Source organism: Tachypleus tridentatus, chromosome 7, assembly GCF_004210375.1.
Source record: "Tachypleus tridentatus isolate NWPU-2018 chromosome 7, ASM421037v1, whole genome shotgun sequence".
NCBI lineage: Eukaryota > Metazoa > Arthropoda > Merostomata > Xiphosura > Limulidae > Tachypleus > Tachypleus tridentatus.
Genome location: NC_134831.1, coordinates 80,093,874 through 80,110,363, shown reverse-complemented (window position 1 = coordinate 80,110,363; position 16,490 = coordinate 80,093,874). Strand labels below are relative to the sequence as shown.

The window sequence follows — 16,490 nt, the reverse complement described above, 5'->3', positions numbered from 1 at the left end:
GGCCATTCTGTGGCTAATAGGTGCTGTGGAACAGGAAATACAAAAAAATGAAATTTGTGTCGAGAGGTTGTAGGGGTCATTCTGTAGTTAGTGGGTGCTGTAAAACAGGAGATACAAAAACAAAATGGAAATTTGTGTTGGGAGGTTGTAGGGGTCATTCTGTGGTTAGTGGGTGTTGTGGAACAGGAGATGCAAAATCAAAATGGAATTTTGTGTCGGAAAGCTATAGGGATAATTGTCCTTTGAATGCTGCTACTATTTATCATATAGGTGGAATTTCTTTCCGATTTTTGATGTCCTGGAATCAAAAAGTATCAAGATATACAGATTATTTAGAAGAAAAGTATTAGTAGATTAACATAAATTTCCAAAAACAAAAAAGAAGTGTAAAAATTCAGAAGCTAAGTCCCATAACCAAACTACAACATTTACTTTCTCGTATTGTGTGGTTACCTCGGACATGATTAGAAAAAGTGCGTTGTCCAATGGAGTTGCAAGCTCCAGGGACATTTTTCTGAATCAGCAGACATCATACAACAATGTCATACTAATTCCATTTTGCATTTTTTTATATCATACATAGGGGTATTCTATAAACCTGGGCCTTTTTGGCATATTGGCCGCCAAATAAGAGTAACGGACAAATCCCACAATTTGGTCTTAGGAGATCAGTTCAGGAACTGGTGTATGATTAGCCGACTTCCACATTGACTATTAGTTCAAAATTATGGAGACCTTTGTGCAGATGGCGCTTTTCGATCCATTTCTTTTTGTTGTTGTTGTTAAACTTTATGTAATATCAGCTACGTACTATCCATATCTTCACCAATATGCTGAAAATTATTTTATTGTATACGGAAGAAATAGAAGTATGTACGTTTTGTTATGGTTATCCACCCATTACACAAAACAGGTTAATTTTGTAGTTTTACCCATGTGACGATGAGTTTATTCCCCGTGCTAATAATCATAAGGTGATATATTAATACAATAATTATTGTAATTTATTAACACTGCAGTCCTATTCGTAGGAAACTTAATGAAATGAAAATTTTGAAATTAATACAAACAACATATTTCAATTGGTTTTCTCATCTCCGCAATGAACTGTTATCTGAGTGCTCACAACTCAAAGCCCCCCAGTGGTACAGCGGTATGTTTGCGGACTCATGTTGATAGACACCGAGTTTCGATATCCGTGGTGGACAGAACATAGGTAGCAGGTTGTGTAGCTTTGTGCTTTATTCCAAACAAACACAACTCATGTCAAGTTTACCACATTGTATTTCTTTTGAAATAAAACGAAGGCGCCATCTATTGGGTATCATATTTATGAAGTCGCGATAGTGAAATAATGCTACAGGAATATTAATTACCATTGTTGTGAATAGTCCTTTAATGACGTTTCGGTGTTGCTTCTATTTCAATTCTCTGGAAGTTTTTGATTCTGGAAAATAACTATTCAATCCTCTGTTTATCGAACCGCCATAGGTATCTTGATTATCATATTTCACAAAATCAAAAACACTTGCACAGATACGTTATGCCTGAGTCTGTGTTTCAATGTTGATATAGGGGGGGTTGTTTGTTTTTAGCCTAATTTCTCAGTCCATCGTTATGTACATTAGTATGGAAAAGCAAGTTATGTTATACTTTCTCATTGGAGAATCTCTCTATTGTATTTGCTGTGATGTGATTTCCCCGAAAACTACTGCACTTTCTCGAAAGACTCCCGATCGATTCTCAGCAATGCTGGAGTAAATGAGAAAGTAAGCGGAGATATAAGACAGGTAAAATTGATGGCAAAGACTGACAGGAGTCGACAGTTGCGCACAGACCACACTACCATTGACAGGCGGAGCTTTCTCGCGAACTATATAACATCTCAGGATGCATGCTAGTTCCCACCGAAGGAGGGTGCAGAGCTACTAGAACAGCCACAGGCTCAACAAGGCAGGACCAACTAACAATTCAGGCAAGGCAATGATACACACGCATGTCTACCGCGCGTGGAGTGAAGCATGTCCACGCGGCAGCTCATTGGCTTCACGAGTGTGTGCTACTGGTTGTGCTAGCGACAGGCCAGCTGGCGACTGAGAACTGTCAGTCGCCGCGTGCTCGAGGCTCCCGAAGTGTCCGAAGGACAACTGTTCTTGCTATTGTGTCTTCTGGCAGCTCTTTAATCAGCCTGAGACGTTAGCTCGGATGACAGATAAAATCATCTAATTAATATAACCCAAGATGTGCATCTTCTAGCCAAAGGTAGGTCGTTTTACTTTCTTTCGTGTCACGTCTCGCACTATAAATTATTTATATGAAAAGCCTCTTCTCACGTGAAAGGTTGACAAGTTACCCAGGGTGATACTACGTTTTATCCTTAGTCATAATTGGACACACACAAAAATCAACTGGTACTAGCGCTTGTGTATCAAAATAAGTTCGTGTAAGAGGAACGCATTACGTGGTTTGAAACAAAGGTTTATGAGAAACGCGTTAGAAAGATGACAAACCTCGGTGTAATTGGAAAACATAAAACAATATAAAATGATTTACTGTTGATTTACTAACGTTACTCATATGTAGTAGTTTTGAAAAAAAAAGGTACTTTTTCGTTTTCTTAGAAAATACGTTTTAAACAAATAAGACAAAACGAATTATATTTTATCTTTCAAACTACAAAAACATAAAAAAAATAATTCCTCACAATTAGTTTGTTGTTTTTTCACTTCAGGAAACTTAGAAGATGACACTTTTTTTTTTTTGTAATTTATTCGCTGTCTTTGTGACTAAAAGAACACAAAGATTCTTACTCGTTCCGTTACAACAGCACCGATTCGTCTCCATTCAACAGCCGCGGTCTGGATGATTTGTATTCATGTGCGAGACATAGAAAACATCCTACCCTAGGGGTCCTTGGCTGCCTTTGATTTACAAGTTAGCTATATTTTACTAACTAGGGGACTGCCCGTGGTTGATACGTTGGCTGTTTTGGGCTAATGTATTTGAAGAGGCGTTGCACTCCAGCGCACTTGTGGAATGTCCGGTTCTGACCTTGACTTTGTACCTGACGTAACCTTATGCTCTCTTTAGCCATCAAGGCAAACAGGTAAGTGGGTGCGCAGACGTAATAATATAATGGCCCCTTAAAGGACACGTGGGTTCACTCAACTGCTTTTCATTCACATCTAGGAACAATAAATACGCCACCCTGGCTGGTTTTCGTAACCATGGAGACGTGATTGACGCCGTGGCAGGTTGTACATTAGGCTAGCAAGAAACGTGTTAACTCAGTTTTCTAAATACATGACAAAGCTTATTGTGTTTAGGATTGGACTCCTACGGAAAATAGTGAGTGTGTTGTATGTAGACACACAGCTCGGATGTAAAATAGTAAAATACAAATCTACCAAAAGTTAATGTATTCGTGCAAATAGAAGTATGGAAAATCAAAATGACATATCTCACAAAACAGTAAGTAGGGATGTCCACCCTAGGACCAAGAGTGATTACATTTACATGTCGATAAATGCTTTCCTTCATATTCTCATTGTCATGTTATCGCACCAGATCCTAGATGTTCAAAACTCGTCTCTTTTAGATTACCCCTTTGGCACGTTAATTGAGGAAAGACAAACAGAGACCGTCTCTCTTTAACATCCCAAAAGTTTTAGATAACGTTTGTGACATCTAATTTGGACATAAATTTCGTGTCATGATTGACTAGTTTATTTGTTTAATTTTGTGCAAAGCTACATGAGGTACTATCTGCGCTAGGTGTCCCTCATTTAGCAGTGTAAGACTAGAGGAAAGGCAGCTAGTCATCACCACCCACCACCAACTCTTTGGGTACTCTTTTATCAACGAATAGGTGGGTTGGCCGTAACATTAAAACGCTCTCACGGCTGAAAGAGCGAGCATGTTTGGTGCGACGGAGGTTGGAACCCGCGAAGCACTCAGGAGCTAGAAATATTCTCAGCTCAATAATATGTTGCAAATCCACTGTGGTTCATCAGGTGCTGTTGCTGATATGATTCTGGATCATCAAAAATTATTTGCTGTGTAACTGTTAATTCTATTTTCTATGGATATCCCTTTTAGACGGGTTGAATGTTTCTGTGTTAGTAAGTAAAATATATTTAAAGACCAACCAGTTAAAGAGATCTTGGAACATTATAGAATCATATTGATTTTTTTTATAATTACTTTTGTTTTCCATACACGTAAACAGTTTTAATTAAATATGTTAGTGTAGCATTTCGCATCTACAAATAATAGTATATGATCCAGGAAAATAACCTAAAACATCATATATTTCAACACGATTTGCTTTTTAAGAATTATTAACTAACCTTTACTCAACCAGCACGTCCTTCATCTGACTAGTTTGATAATTTCGTTCTTTTATTTTAACCAACAGAATATGAACGTCTCCTTCACCGAGACTGTGGAGACACCTTCGTATTGATCTAATCTGGTCGTTCTAGTGTAAAGTAATGTTTGATTTCAGCCATGCTTGAGAAACACAGTGAACATAAACAGCACGTTGCGTCATCTAGTGGTGATGTTGGTAAATAATGAATGATTTAGCGAGCAATAACAAAACTCGGGAAGCTTGTATTATTCGTATGGGTATTCAGTACGTATGTCTATGGCTGGTTAAAGACTGTGGCTGACATTTCTACTCACAGTTTTGCAATGTTACAAATAGTATTACAGTGTATAATAAAGTTTTTACGAGATTGCATTATTAATATAAAATTGTTTTTCACTCCGTCCGTTGTCAGACAACAGTGTAGGTTTGAGCTGTGTTAGCATATCGCAAACACATTTTTAATTATTTATAATGTTGAAGTACATTGGTTATGACTTGTCAATCATAAAACGTAAAGTTAAAAACTAAGACCGTTAAAAGTTCGTCGTAGTTTTCCTGATCAGAATTAAATGAACGTCTTGTTAAATTATCATTTATTATTTTATAAGATAGAAGTTCTAAAATGTAATCTAGGCCCATCAGAATATATAAGGATATATGTATGTGTGCATATTTCTGGTTGTATACACACACACACACACATATATAAGACTTGTGTATATTATTTTGTTTTTGAATTTTGCACAAAGCTACTCGAGGGCTATCTGTGCTAGCTGTTCCTAATTTAGCAGTATAAGACTATAGGGAAGGCAGCTAGTCATCACCACCCACCACCAACTTTTGGGCTACTCTTTTACCACCGAATAGTAAGGGCGAGAATGTTTGGTGCGACCGGAACTCAAATCCGCGACCCTCAGATTACGAGTCAAACACCTTAACCCACCTGGCCATGCCGGGCCCTTATATATTATTCATAAGGATAAAAGCCGTAAAAGCCTTATCTTGTGAAAGGACTCACAGGCTAATATACAGTAATTCAAAGAGTGATAATTTTACAATACTTAAAACATATTTTGTTTTTCCTCAACTCATATTTTCCACCGTTACAACAGTAAATATTTACTGATTCATACTGGCTTTCTGTATCTTATAATGTATACGGTTTATTAAACCAGATGTAGTCTTACAATTTAACTGTTTTCCTTTATTAATAAGAAGTTTATCTAATCGTTCACAAAATAGAAGAACGCTGGTTCATATTTACAGAGAAGATTGGTGAATATACATTTGAAGAGTGGTATATGGGCGTTTCAATGACTCAGTTAATTTAGCACATGTTTGCTACGTGCTTACTTTAACGATTATGTTGTATAACACACCATTATTGTTCAACCCCTACTCATGATGCAGTTTACGATAAATGAAATTATCACATTTATATATTTCTTTCTTTCCTTTGAAAGCGACTTTTTAAAATTATTTCAGTATTTCGTAAGTCTGCTCATGTAACATAACTAATAACTGAAGGCATTTTTATATTTCGCCAAAGAAAAGATTGTGGTGTTAGAGAAAGAAAGAGAGGATATTAAGCTAATATCTCTGTAGATTTTTAAAAGTCGCGGGGTCGTTATCTGATTAACATTGTTTAAACCTGGGCCTCGAAACATTGGACGTGGAGTGTAACACGTGTGCAACAGCAACGTTATCTTCATGAACACAATAATACATGTCCACGTATTTATTTTGGATATATTAGATTACCACGTGTGCTTGTAAAACTATAGATTATTTTCTAATGTTCTGTTAAAATGTCTAACGTGACAATAGAGAGCTTAGTCCACTCTTCATACAAGCTAACTTCACTGTTACTTTTAATACACTGAATATAGAAAATGCAAACTTTTTCTTCCTATTTATTTAGCGCTGGGATGCTGTCGTAGAGAAGCGGGGTGTAATATTAAATAATGATTACAGAAGAAATGTGTCTATATATACTTATGGCCACGTAATTTTATGTTAAACAATACAAACAAAATAGGTTAATGTTTAAAACCCACAAAAGAAAAGATTAAATGTTATTAGAGCTTTTTTCTTCGTGTAACAGGTAGTATGCTGGGATTGAACAAGGTTTTGAATCCACGAAAATAATAAACCTTGAGTTTAAGCATTATTAGGATTTCTCTTTTCTGTAACAGGTAGTATGCTGGGTTTGAACAAGGTTTTAAATCCACGAAAATAATAAACCTTGAGTTTAAGTATTATTAGAATTTTTCTTTCTTGTAACAAGCATTATGCTGGGATTTACCGAGATGAGATATAAGACTGTGTTGGATATTCAACCTTACCTTCAAGCGTGTCAAGGAAAGTAACCTATTTTCAAACGTGTAAATGGAAATCAAAGATTAGTCATTAGGAACTTTTTTTTAACAAAGTAACAAACAAAAGGAACGGAACTTTGTATCTAGTTCGCGACTATAGAAAATTGTATTGAAATCGCACGTTAATTAGATTCACCATCAGTTTGTATATTGGTTTGTAATTTTTCACGTGACATTCGGTCAACAGAAAGTTTGAAGTGAAAATTAATTTTACTGACGTGATTGGAAATTATATAATGCAATGGGTCAGAATTACCAGCTTTAATGAACATTATTTCAAATTATTACATTTCCATGCGAAAACGCAGGCTTCGAATACGTCAGAGACTAAGTGACATGCATGTGAGGTCAAGACTACAGATACACTCTCGTGGTCATTTGTTTGTTAAATGTTTTGATTTGAAGACGCTAAAGACAATCCCGAGTATGCGCAGTTATTCAACCATTAACACTAACCCAAAAATATTCTCTTTTATCATACCTTATTAACCAAGATTCTTAAAGGATGTAACGCAAAACAAAAAAAAAATTGCATTTTAAATGTATTGTTTGTTTGTTTTGAAATACACGAGGGCTATTTACGTTAGTTATCTCTAATTACCCTTAATATAGCCGTGTATGACTAGAGGGAAGGCAGCTTGTTATCACCACCCACTGCCAACTCTTAGGCTATTCTTTTCCAACGGGCCCGGAATGACCAAGTGGTTAAGGCATTCGGCTCGTAATTGGAGGGTCGCGGGTTCGAATCCCACCAAACATGCTCGCCTTTTCAGTCGTGGAGGCGCGAAAAAGTGACGGTTAATATCACTAGTCGTTGGCAAAATAGTAGCACAAGAGTTAGCGATGGGTGGTGATGACTAACTCTTATATTACCCTACTAAATTAGGAACGGCTAGCGCAGATAGTCCTCGTTTAGCTTCTTGCGAAATTCAAAGCTAACCAACTTGGCCGTCACATTTTAATGACCCCACATTAGAGTATATTTGTTGTAGCTGGGATATAAATGTATTTGTGCTCATTTTTGTTTGTCGTTGTCCTCTTAGCGAAAGGCTAGAAAAATAGGCTTACCTGCGCTCTGTCCACCGCGAGTAATAGAACCACGGATTTGAGTTATAAGTTTTCCTTTTATTTATAACTTATTGAACAATTTCAAAGTTTCAAACGAGGTGCTAAACCTATAATATTCGTCCATATGATATATATATCCTTACTTCTTCATTCTCTGATTGTTTTAGTAAGTTAATTCCAAACCAATTTAATTTTCGAAAAACTTGAGTAATTCTCAGCTATATTAAAAGCCGTGCGTGGCCCAGTGTTTAACGTAGCAAACTGTGGTGACTTTGTAGAACCATTGCTCATGTTCTGTTACCGAAAACAAAACGAATAAAATAGGAGCACTACGCACTTTGTTGTCATGGGTGCGTAATGAGAACGACGGTCGAATCCAGCTGATCGGTCAGTTGTTGACCAACTATTTATCCTCTACTCTGTAGCCTCTGACTAACTTTTCGCGATTATCCGAAATTTACAAACAAACAATCGTTATTAAAACACAGGCTGGGCTTTCAGCTCTTTAGTTTTAGAATAAACTAAATTGAAATAATTATTTTCATTTCTTTCGCTTTTATAAACGTACATGCACACAGCAAACGGACTTAAAACTTACAAATCAATCGTTTTAACTTTAAAAACAGAAACCATAATAAAGCGTCTACCGTCGTAAGTCACGAGAGATAAATCTGTAAAAATCCATGCATTGCGCCAACATGAATGAAATAGGTGATATAACCAATACCTTCCTTGAGGGTTTTTTTTTATTGCTATTATCAATCCTAAACACGGGTTTGTTTGCAGAATACTCGGGAAACTACAATCGCGACTGTACATTCCCCACTTTCGCTCCCCATCTGTGCGAAATCGATTTAACGTGTAGTAATCTTCGATCCGACAAAAGTTTAAGAAATCACACGAATCAACGCGGAACTTGGAGTGATGTTGGGCACTTCTTACACAGCAAGGATGTTAGAAAATAAATAAATAAATGGCTCCTCAACCAGAAACTGTACCAGGTAGTCTCATCACGAGTTTGATAGTTACTGGGTATTCGTGGCCGCTCTTGGGAAGGTATGTCAGACATAAAGGAGTAATGTTTATATTGGACTGAATAACTTACCGTAGGGTCTTGGTCATCGATTGCTCGCTTGAGAATGGTACGATAGCTTTCTATCGACAGGATTTCATGAAAAATGCATACAATCAGTGTATGTGCAACATTCTGGGCTAGCAGCGAGATGTCAGAAAAGTAATTTTTTTCCATCACGACAGCGTTAAAGCGATTGGTTGAGTTTATGGTATATGAAAAGATACGTGCAATAAAATGTCTTTTTCTCACACATTTCTACCAAAACATGATATTGCTACTGCGGACTTACGTCGAGAGAAACCGTGAGTGCGTTGAACGTTGTACATAAGCTGAAAGTGATTCCCTCGTATTTAGTTAACTTGCTAGATAACTAAGTGCCCACATACTGACGTTTAACACGTAGCGCTCACCTGTAACCAGAATTACTTATTGTAACATTTCAAATCGTCTAATCTTGTTTAAACGCAAACCATTTTTAATTTTATAGCTTTTAAAAATCCTTCAAAGGGTTAAATATATTGCATCTAAATTCGTGAATGTTCTGCAATGTGTTATACGAAGCATGACTGTTCGTGTATATAAGTGAGAAACAGCATCTGCTTCGAGAGTTTATAGCCATAAATGAAAACATTATCATGAACTAAGTTTAAATTATCGTATAATTAGTAATTAATAAATGTTTTAGTGAATTTTATTGTTTAGTGTAATGATAGCGACGTTGACAGAGATCAGTGTTTTTATTATCTATGTGTTTATTTGTTTATTTTAAGAATTTCGCGCAAAGCTACACGAGGGTTATCTGCGTTTGCCTCTCAAATTTAGCTGTGTAAGACTAAAGGAAAGGCATTACCACCAACCGCCAACTTTTTATCAACGAATAGTGGGATTGACCGTCACTTTATAATTCCCCCACGGCTGAAAGGGCGAGCATATTTGGTGGGACGGGGATTCTAACTGCGACCTTGCAATTACGAGTCAACCACCCTAACCACGCTAAAGGATTGATTATCACTCTTATAACGCACCCACAACTTTAAGTGGGAGTTGCATTTTGATGTACCGAAAAGAATCAAACATGGCTCTACCTCAAGCCCAACCGCATGTCTATTATTAACTAACATTTTAATTTGTTTGGATTTAGTTTAAAATTCCAACGATGGATATAACCTGAACAGAAAAATCTACGACAACCTTCACGAACTTTTAACATTATTTAGTCATCAGCCGAATGGTCAAATAGATTATCTGTGTAGGAGACGTGAAATAAAATACTTGTAATTAACAGTCTTAGCAAATTTCCAGTTACAAATTTCATTTGTAAGTGAATTATATGCATTCTAGCTATAACAGCTTTATCTGTACTTATGAATATATAAATAGACAAACCTACTACTAAAATAATCCTTTCGTATCTACATTATGGTTCTTTTTCTTTCGACCTTAATTCAATCTGGTTCTGGAGTTGGCCGTTCGAATATTTTGCTTTAGCCAATAATTCTTATATTAGGTTGACTGACCTGACAACAACTATAAAGTGCAACTATGTTCGGCGATAGGGATTCGAACTTGCGACCCTCAGATTATGAGTCGAGCGCCCTAACCACCTGGCCATGCCGGGCCTTATTTATACGAATCAATTAAATTATGAGGATCAGTAAACATTCTGTACTTTTGATTCATCGTATTTATCACGATAAGGATAGACTAGAGATGTAAAAGGCTGAGGCCATCACTCCTGCCATCTGACTTTTCTGTCAGGATCAGACATTTTATAATAAATACTGAAAGACAAGGACTAGCATTCCGCTTTTCACACGGACCACTTCGATCATTCTAATGACCAGTGAATCCAAGTAATTTGACGTATTAACTGCAAAATATAAGTTTCAAACATGTTGTCAGTCAGATCACTTTTCTTGTGTGTGGATACACCATTCCAAATGTAAAATGGGAGTCGTGTCTCCTAAATTCGGTCACGACATATTGGCATTTAATGGCTTTCAGCGTTTGTGTTTGATGTTTTTGTGCCAAACGAGATATAATACGCACAGAGTTTAGGTCGCACTAGAGTAGTAGTCTTATGTTTGAACCTTCTTAGGTCATGCGTACTGATGCCAAATCAACTGGCAGAACAGATGCTTCATAGTAGCTTGTTTGAGTAAATCTTCAAATGTAAATAATTCTTTAAATAAGTATCTTCGTACTATTTTAGTATCTTTTTTCTAAACACTTAGTATAACTATCATTAGTCTTGTTGAAATCCTCTGGCAGAATTCTTCCTACATCTCAATAATGGATCATCAAATAAAAAAACAACAGGTTCATTTCACGGCATTGGAATTTCACTGTTTCAGCAACCTGATTTTTCATAGATTTGGTAGATGGATATGAGCACCGTCAGATCAGATCCGGCTATTCAAAGCATGTAAATCTTTGCTTTTGTGTTAGGAGCTTTTCCTTCAGTTGAATTCAATGAATTCTATCTCCTTGGTGATATCCGAGATGTCCTGGTCACAAGTTATACGTTTTCACCAAATCACTTTAACAGTGAAGTGCTCATTTTGTTAACTTCTTCTTTAATGTATATTGCAATTTCAGTAAATACAATGCTGTTCAACATATAATTCTTCTGATCTTCGGATGGCTGGCGACTCTCCACGAGTTTGGCACGGTTATGTGAAGATATCAAGCACTTCATTTCAAATGATATTTCACTACGCTTGCAATCATATTAACTGTATTAGGTTTAACTGAAAAACTGGTATCACCAACTCGGTTAGGAGCTGATCTGACCTTACTGTGGTTAAGGGTACTTGTTTGAGGTAGTTCTTCGACTTACCAGGTTTATCACAACAGAAACATTTAGTTTCCTCCTTCTATGTTTCAATACAATAGTACCCAATTCATTTGTCTTTGCCACGCTTTTAAAATCATCTTAATTATTAGATGTTGACTTTTAAAGACGATTTAGTTTTGTTGTTGTTCCTGTATTTCTAGAGATCTTGTGACATTTTGGTTTTGTCAGTTTGTGATAAGTGATCAAATTTAAAATATGGTAACTCTTCGATCTTATGAAAATTGATAAATTCATCTACAACGGTGTCTTAACCTGCACTAAGATATTTACGTTTTGATTCAGCTGGACGTATTAGTTGTTGTTTTTCTCATTTGTAGATTCCCGGTAGAAAATGCACATCAACCACTCTGGCATATCAACCACTTCTGAAGTGCTTCTGTATACGTGCATGTAAACATCATGCAAACATGTGGCTTCGATTGTAATGCCTGTTTTATATATACATATATATCAAACTATCAATCGGACCTGCTAGCTTCAACAGCATCCAGAAAAACAAAAGAACATTTTTTTTTATGTTTTATCCTCCTCTGGGACAATGGTAAGTTTATCGACGTGCAACACTAAAATCCGGAGTTCAGTTCCCCGCGGAGAAAAAGCAGATAGCCTAATGTGGCTTTGCTCTAAAACAAACAAACATAATTTTCTGCCTTTCTGTCCAAAGCTTACACATCAACACGCATTCAAAAGTAAAGTCATAACTCTGGCATTTAAATAATACGACTAATAGGTTTATATTTTTAATAACATTTTCAACTCTAGTATGATCACAGTGATAGATTTCTTTTGCAGTTCACTACATTTTCTGACCTTTTGTAACTTTGAATTTAAAAAAAAAAATGCGGGGTAAGGTTAGTTGTAAAATGACCAATATAGAATATAACGATTATCAATACAATTTTAATATTCTTTACAAAGGCCTAGGATTGTAACCTAGAAAACTGTAGGCGAAAACGTACATGAAGCTCATAATGTTATCCAGCGATTTTTATTCGTTTTTGTGACTATTTTGTTTGCCAATTTATGAAATACCTAATTATTGCTTTACTGATTGCAATATGATAATCCTCACATTCGCGCAAACATTCAGAGTTATCATGAACCTTAACTGGCTAATTATTAATGAAACTGTGATCGAAAACCCTTCAACTGGTAAATTAGTTCCTCGCACTGGATTCAGGAGGCAGTACAAATCACCTGCTGCTGATGAGTCATCTGGAAATGTTCGTCACCTAAAGTTTTAAAGTACACAAAGTTAAACTTTTTTAAAAGAAGATTGCACAATCTTGCCGGTCTGATGGGCTTATTCGATGGACAATATTACTAGCTTGTCTTTAAGTATTTCATTTCTCTTATCACGCCTAAGGCAATCAGAAATGTAGCGTGAATTTGTCGACCTTTGTTCTTCATTAGGTTACAGAGGGTTAAAAAACACGTGTGTGAAGGTCAGATCTGTTTAAGATTCACAGTACTTGTACTTTGGGTAGTGTTGTAGCTTAGTAATGTTGGGATTAAAGTGGTCTCTCGTGATTGGCCAAGGTAATCGTGAAATGTTGCCAATTCTTTAAAGATGAAAGTGAAACAACAAAAAATTCAACTCTCACCATGTAGACCAATTATGAATACCTGTACTGTCTTAACGTCGTTACATTTTTCTTCTATTATACAGGTGTTTTGCGTAGCAATTGGTTTTGCGCATGCCTCAATGTATAGATGAGGTAATTGTAGAGATTCCGGTTACATGAACACATGAAAATAAAATTCAACAGAGAAGTTGTGTTTTTATTGTTATCACATTTTCATGTGCATGTTTAATGATCAAAACTGGGTAGTTCTGTCGTCGTATAATTCATAAATTTGCTCGTTTTATGGATAAATATTGTATAAGTTTGCGCTCGTTTCCTTTGTCGGTGTTTAGGTTCTTGTGTGGACCTGGGAGGGTTAGCAGCAATCTTGACTTCTTCCTCTTATATTAGTTAGGTAATTATTTCTTTGTTTGTTTTTTTACTTTCGCGCAAAGCTACACGAGGGCTATCTGCGCAAGCTGTCCCTAACTTAGCAGTGTAAAAAGACAAATCTTTGGATACTCGTCTAGCAATGAATAGTGGTATTTACCGTCACTATGTAACGCCCCCACAGTTGAAAAGGCGAGCATGTTTGTTGTGATGGGGATTCGAACCCGGGACCCTCAGATTACGAGTCGAGCGAGTTACGTACTTCAAATCATTTAGTTCTTCATTTTGTTTTATTAACTTCATAATCACACCACTTCTTTTAGTAACGTGAAAAGTTTGTTCAGTTTATTTTAAATTTCGCGCAAAGTTACACGAGGACTATCTGCGCTAGCCGTCCCTAATTTAGCAGTGTAAGACTAGAGAGAAGGCAGCTAGTCTTCACCACCAACCGCCAACTCTTGGTTTACTCTTTTACCAACGAATAGTGGGATTGAACGTGACATATAACGCCCCCACGGTTGAAAGGAAGATCATGTTTAGTGAGACGGGAATTCGAACCCGCGACTTTCGAATTAAGGGTCGAATGCTATAACCATCTGGCCGTGCCGGGCTCAACGTGGAAGATAAAGTTTTATCCATACGAAGTAGAAATTAACGTGCAAAACTCATTCATTATTGTAAACATCAGAATGGTTTTTCACCAGAAGTTCATTCATATAACTTTTGCATGACACTGAAATCCCACATTATGTTTGCTGCGTGGCCAAAAAGTAGGTACACGGTTAAGAATAGATAATGTATTCAAAATAATTGGATTGAAATTAAACGTTTTCAGTTCATAACTGATAATTTATTTAACGACACTTTACACGTGACATTGGAATTATGGGAAAGTTAATCCCGCAGGTGCTCAACTTGAAATACTGTCACACTGCTGCAAACTCTCTGTCCCCCGCTGGTACAGCGATAAGTCTACAGATTTACAATGCTAAAATTATGGGTTTGATTCCCCTCGGTGGAGTCAGCAGGTAGCCTGATGTGGCTATGCTATAAGAAAAACACACACGCAAACTCTCTGACAGAAGTCTGTTCGTCCATCAAATACTTTAAATGCATTTGTGATGTACCCTTTCGTTTCATCAACATCCGCGATTTCCTACTAACGCTTTGTCCTTGAGTACTCCCCAGAACAAAAAGGTTCATATACAGTTGCATACCTACTTTTGGGTCTGTGTATATTTAAACGGAATAAACTTCTTTGATTGATCATAAATTTAACGCAAGGAGTTTAAAAGTTGTTTTATTCCCTAGGAATGAGAATTAAAATGTATGCAATATTGATTTTTTTTTAATCTACTATGACTACAGGTGTAGTTTCGAAAAAAGGTTTCACGTATGAGATACGTTATTTCAATATTTTTTGAGTTGAACAACTGAAGAAAACAAAAACAACTCGGACAAAACATTGTCAGCAAAGGTTAGACATCTGGAAATAAGAATAATAAAAGTAGAGCTAAAGGTTAGACACCTGGAGATAAAAATAATAAAAGTAGTACCAAAGGTTAGACACCTGGAGATAAGAATAATAAAAGTAAAGCCAAAGGTTAGACACCTGGAGATAAGAATAATAAAAGTAGTACCAAAGGTTAGACACCTGGAGATAAGAATAATAAAAGTAGCGCCAAAGGTCAGACATCTGGAAATAAGAATAATAAAAGTAGCACCAAAGGCTAGACACCTGGAGATAAGAATAATAAAAGTAAAGCTAAAAGTTAGACACCTGGAGATAAGAATAATAAAAGTAGTACCAAAGGTTAGACACCTGGAGATAAGAATAATAAAAGTAGCGCCAAAGGTCAGACATCTGGAGATAAGAATAATAAAAGTAGCGCCAAAGGTCAGACATCTGGAGATAAGAATAATAAAAGTAGCGCCAAATGTTAGACATCTGGAAATAAGAATAATAAAAGTAGTACCAAAGGTTAGACACCTGGAGATAAGAATAATAAAAGTAAAGCTAAAAGTTAGACACCTGGAGATAAGAATAATAAAAGTAGTACCAAAGGTTAGACACCTGGAGATAAGAATAATAAAAGTAGCGCCAAAGGTCAGACATCTGGAGATAAGAATAATAAAAGTAGCGCCAAAGGTCAGACATCTGGAGATAAGAATAATAAAAGTAGCGCCAAAGGTTAGACATCTGGAGATAAGAATAATAAAAGTAGCGCCAAAGGTTAGACACCTGGAGATAAGAATAATAAAAGTAGCGCCAAAGGTCAGACATCTGGAGATAAGAATAATAAAAGTAGCGCCAAATGTTAGACATCTGGAAATAAGAATAATAAAAGTAGAGCTAAGGGCTAGACATCTGGAGATAAGAATAATAAAAGTAGCACCAAAGGCTAGACACCTGGAGATAAGAATAATAAAAGTAGCACCAAAGGCTAGACACCTGGTGATAAAAATAATAAAAGTAGCACCAAAGGCTAGACACCTGGAGATAAGAATAATAAAAGTAGCACCAAAGGCTAGACACCTGGTGATAAAAATAATAAAAGTAGCACCAAAGGCTAGACATCTGGAGATAAAAATAAGCATAATAAGGCCCAACATGACCAGGTGGTTAAGGCTCTCGACACGTAATCTAAGGGAGGCGGGTTTGAATTCCCGTCACACCAAACATTCTTGCCCTTTCAGCCGTGGGGACGTTATAACATGAGGGTCAATCCGAGTATTCGTTGGTAAAAGAATAGCCCAAGAGTTGGCGGTGGTTGATGATGACTAG

General features: G+C 36.5%; 1 protein-coding gene across 13 annotated transcripts in view; it reads left to right on the top strand.

Moving 5' to 3' along the window:
• The window catches only part of LOC143256056 (zinc finger MIZ domain-containing protein 1-like), a 181,290-nt gene that overhangs the window by 126,326 nt on the left and 38,474 nt on the right, over positions 1-16,490 (top strand). For 2 of the 13 annotated variants that reach the window (XM_076512725.1, XM_076512723.1), the window contains exon 1: positions 1,907-2,262. The exons of 10 other annotated variants lie outside the window; for them this stretch is intronic. Coding sequence is in view for 1 of the 3 variants with exons in the window: in XM_076512722.1 (XP_076368837.1) it covers positions 12,150-12,291 (142 nt within the window). In the remaining 2 variants the exon portion in view is untranslated. Of the gene's footprint in view, positions 1-1,906; positions 2,263-12,134; positions 12,292-16,490 lie in introns of those variants that run through there. One more of the 13 variants, XM_076512722.1, reaches the window with a different exon arrangement.